Here is a 4,184-nt window from a genome sequence, read left to right on the forward strand (position 1 = left end):
ATTTAAAATCTAAATACCCAGTTGCTGTTGGACACAGCAGAGAGCATTTGTTTCAATTTTTTTAGGAATTGGGCAACTTTAGTTCAAATGGAAATGACAAAATTATCCTTAAATCTTACTACCATTTTATCTTTATACCCTTTTTATATCTTATTATATTACCCCCAAATATAAGCCTTTCATTTTTAAATTATACTCAATTCAGTATTTTGCTTCTTTAAAGAGCATAATAGCATCAACTATTTCACAAATACTACCCACATGCAATTTCTGTTTCTGTGGGCGCAAACAACACAACTCTTCATTAAATAATTTAATTGTTTCACTTTGGCTCCTAAATAAAGCTAAAAACTTACCAAAATTTTCATTGGTAGCACCAAAGAATTTGAGTTATTTGGTCATTGACAACTTCATGTTTCTTCAGCCAAGGAACTCAACTTAGCTGGCTTGCTTTCAGCATCCAGGACTTCAGATATGAACAATACATGTAATGCCTAGATTCCAGTTCATCAAGTATCCAACAAAAGTCCGGCATCTCTCCAGTTCCAAACATTTCAACTAGTATGATCAGTGATCACTGGCAGCAACCATAAAGTAATTGCAGAACTACTCCTCTGAGCTGCAAACAAGCCGATGCAGTGCCAAAAAATATTGCACTACCTCAAGCTTCAAGGTCAGAGAGCGAACGAGCCATCACTGCAGGGAGAAATTCACCCACCAGACTGATTGCTAATCACAAACAGATCTTACTGTCCTCTTTTACTGTATAGTTAGGTTCATTTTCGTCCCCTTGATTCAAAATGCCCGAGCCCTGAACAGCTAAATCCTCAGAGCACCTTAGAGCAGACCTAAGGTCTCCAATCTCTTGATAACCCCTGGCTATAACCGCATCGATGGCAATGCTTGGCATGATGCCCATCTTTATCATATCCGCGAGCAACATCATCACATCAATCATATGCTTGGCTTGAAAATGACCCTTTAACATGACAATGTACAAGGGCGCATCTACCATCAAACCGCTGCATCTCAAATCCGAGAAAATTTTACTTGCTTCAAACACCTGGCCTTCCTTGCACATGGCCTGAATCAAGCTTGTATACATCACATGATTTGGGGAGCAAAATAGACCATCAAACTCATTAGTTACTGTTCCACCAATACCAGCTTTACTCTTCTCCAAGAAAAAGCTGAAAGCCTCCGAAACTCTTCCATCCTTGCAAAGGCCATCGATTAAACTACTTAACGTGAAAACATTGGGCATTAATCCTGATTCCAGCATCTCCTTATGCAGCCGGAATGCCTCCTTGATATTACCATTTTTACAATACCCATTAATCAAAGCAGTGTAAGCCACCACATCCGGAACAAGACCTTTGATAACCATTTCGGAGTAAAATCCCACGGCAGCTTCCATGTTTCCAGTCTTGCAATAACCATCAATCAATGTAGAGAAAGTGATAACATTTGGTTCTACACCATTTTCGTTCATTTGAGAGCATATCTCCAAAGCCTTCTCCATGTTCCCCACTTTACAGTACCCATCAATGAGGGAATTGTAAGTCACAGAATTAGCCAAAACTCCATCTTTGTTCATTTTCTGCAATAAAAAGCTCCCTTCCTCCACTTTACCAACAGTACAAAGACCCTTAATCAGTATGCTATATGTGATAACATCAGGCAAAATTTCCAACTTCTCCATTTCTGAGCTCAACTCCACTGCTTCAGAAACATTGCCTGCCCTACAGTAGCCATCAATCAAACAATTGTAGACAAAAATATTGGGGAAAACACCATACTTAACCATACAAACAAAGTAGCTCCTAGCTACCGTCAGTTCACCCACCTTACAAAGTCCATCAATCAAGATACCAAAAGTAACAATATTTGGTCCCAACCTATCACTGATCATCATCCTGTATATTTCGAAGGCTCGTTCGACTCTATCCATCTTGAAATATCCATTCATCAAAACATTATAAGTGTACAAATTTGGAAGGAAATAACCCTCTTTAATCAATCTAAACATACGTTCTGCCTCCAGCATCTTACCTTCATTACAAAGTAACTTTATGACAGTAGTGTAGACGACAACATTGGGTGGAATTCCTTTCATCAACAGTTCATAAAACAAGTTGTGTGCCTTTAAAACATCACCTTGACAACAACAACAATTTATCAACACCCCATAAGTAACAACATTAGGCAAAAACCCCTGTGAAAGCAATTCCTTGTAAAGATTCCACATGGAGTCAAACCTGCCCAACTTAATTAACCCATCTAAAAGTGCATTACAAGCCTGCATTTGAGGGAAAGTTTTGATATTTCTATAAACCCACAAGGCATCTTCGATTAAACCCATCTGGGAAAATGCAATGATTAATGACCCAAACACATTGGGAGTGAATTTTGAGGTTTGCAATCTGTTAAGGGCATTGAAAATTAAGTGGCAAGCACGGTGGGGTTCCAAAGAGCTATGGAGGGCTTTGATGAGGTATTTTATCAAACACCTGGCGTCCTCGTAGAGTTTAGCACGGGCCATGACGTGAATGATGGCTGAATAAGGCTCGAGATTCTTCAAGGGGTTTAAGAGATTGGCATTGGAATTGAAAAGCTTGAGAGCTTGGTGAGGGTTTTGGGTGTTGAGGATATCCTTTGTCAGATGATGGGATGACGATGACGACGAGGAAGATGCCATTTTACAAAGGTTTGAAGGGTATTTGGTGCAACGAAATGGCGTTTGTTTACGCGGGAATAGCTTCAACATTTTCAGTTTATAGGTTTACATGGCCGAATCCTAAAATTATAAATTGCTATCCATGTTGAGATGGAACACAAAACCAAATAAATTCAAATTTTAGGTTAAATTGGGGCATTGTTCTTGCATCTCTTCAATAAACGGGGTTCGCCATGTTTATGGGCTAAGGCTCTCCTACGAATCATGTCAGCCCCCCCCCCTCCCTTTCGACCCTAAACATTAGAATTTTCCTCCCGTACATTTTAAGATCATTTTTTTCGTGACAATGTGCACCAATTAGATTTAGACATTTGGCATAAATGGTACCTCATTAATTAATTTATCCATGTAATAATTTAATTAGCCCATATCATTTAATTTTTTTTCTGTATTAAAATAGAGAGAAAAATAGAAAAACAAACCCGCATGGGTGAGGCCCAAATCCAAAGACAAAAGCAAGAAACTGTATTAGACCCCAATACAATTAGAAAAACACCAAAGAAGGAATAGAAGACAAAAGAAAAAGAAACCTTAAATGTTGCCCCAAAAGCAACTGATGGTACCTGTTGTGCGACCTGCCCAAATTGTTGTAAGGATGAATGCTAAATTGTCCCCAGTATATGCTTTACAAAGAAAACCCAACCAACTCATAAGATCTGAATCATTGTAGCTATCAGCCCAGGATATGTCTAGTCGATTCCAAACCAAAATGGCAAAAGGGTACTCCCAAAGTACGTGAATAAGCATCTAAGGTATATTAAGGCATCTAGGACAGTATTGTGTAGTAGAGATGTGTCGATTGTAAATGATGTGTAATGTGGGTACATAATTGCAAAGGAATCTTTAAACAATCATGTGAACTTTAGGAGGGACCCAAATCTTCCATATCCTTGTAAACAAATCACGCGAACTCAAAGGGTTGAAAAGACTAGAAGGGATAGAGAGTTGTTGCATAGGCCAATGAAGCAGCCTATATCCACTACGAACGAAGTAACAACTAGTTGGATCGCCTTTCCAGACCACCAAATCATCACCATCCAAACAAGAGAGAGGAATACTAAGAATGCGAACTGCCTTAACAACCAAAAGTAACTCATAGACCAAGGTATGATTCCACTGGATCGAATCTTGTAACATCAAATCACTCACCCAAGTAACATTAGTATTAACAGATGAGTGTACGATACGACATGAAACTTTACTTGGGAGCCAAATGTTGTTCCAGATGGAGATGGAGTCACCATTGTCCATTCGCCAACCAAGGCCCTTTTTTAACAGACCTCAAGAGCACTAGATATTGTGCTAAGTATAAAAAGGGCGAGACCTTATACCCGCTCTAAAAAAATAAACATTAAGAAAGTAATGTGCTTTTAAAACCCAACTCATAAGACAATCCGGATCTGCTAAAAAGCGCCAACCCTGGTTAGGCAGAAGTGCAATATTAAAC

General features: G+C 39.0%; 1 protein-coding gene across 1 annotated transcript; it reads right to left on the bottom strand.

Moving 5' to 3' along the window:
- Positions 1–251: 251 nt before the first annotated feature.
- Positions 252–2,976, bottom strand: LOC105788426 (pentatricopeptide repeat-containing protein At5g61400). Its single transcript, XM_012615328.2, has one exon. It carries the CDS (start codon positions 2,765–2,767, stop codon positions 734–736), a length of 2,034 nt encoding a protein of 677 aa, XP_012470782.1. The 5' UTR covers positions 2,768–2,976; the 3' UTR covers positions 252–733.
- Positions 2,977–4,184: the final 1,208 nt, after the last annotated feature.

This window comes from Gossypium raimondii, chromosome 2 (assembly GCF_025698545.1).
Source record: "Gossypium raimondii isolate GPD5lz chromosome 2, ASM2569854v1, whole genome shotgun sequence".
In the NCBI taxonomy this organism is placed as follows: Eukaryota; Viridiplantae; Streptophyta; class Magnoliopsida; order Malvales; family Malvaceae; genus Gossypium; species Gossypium raimondii.

Coding starts and splice junctions, on each gene's coding strand:
- LOC105788426 (XM_012615328.2), bottom strand. CDS start 2,767: ATGTTGAAGCTATTCCCGCGTAAACAAACGCCATTTCGTTGCACCAAA.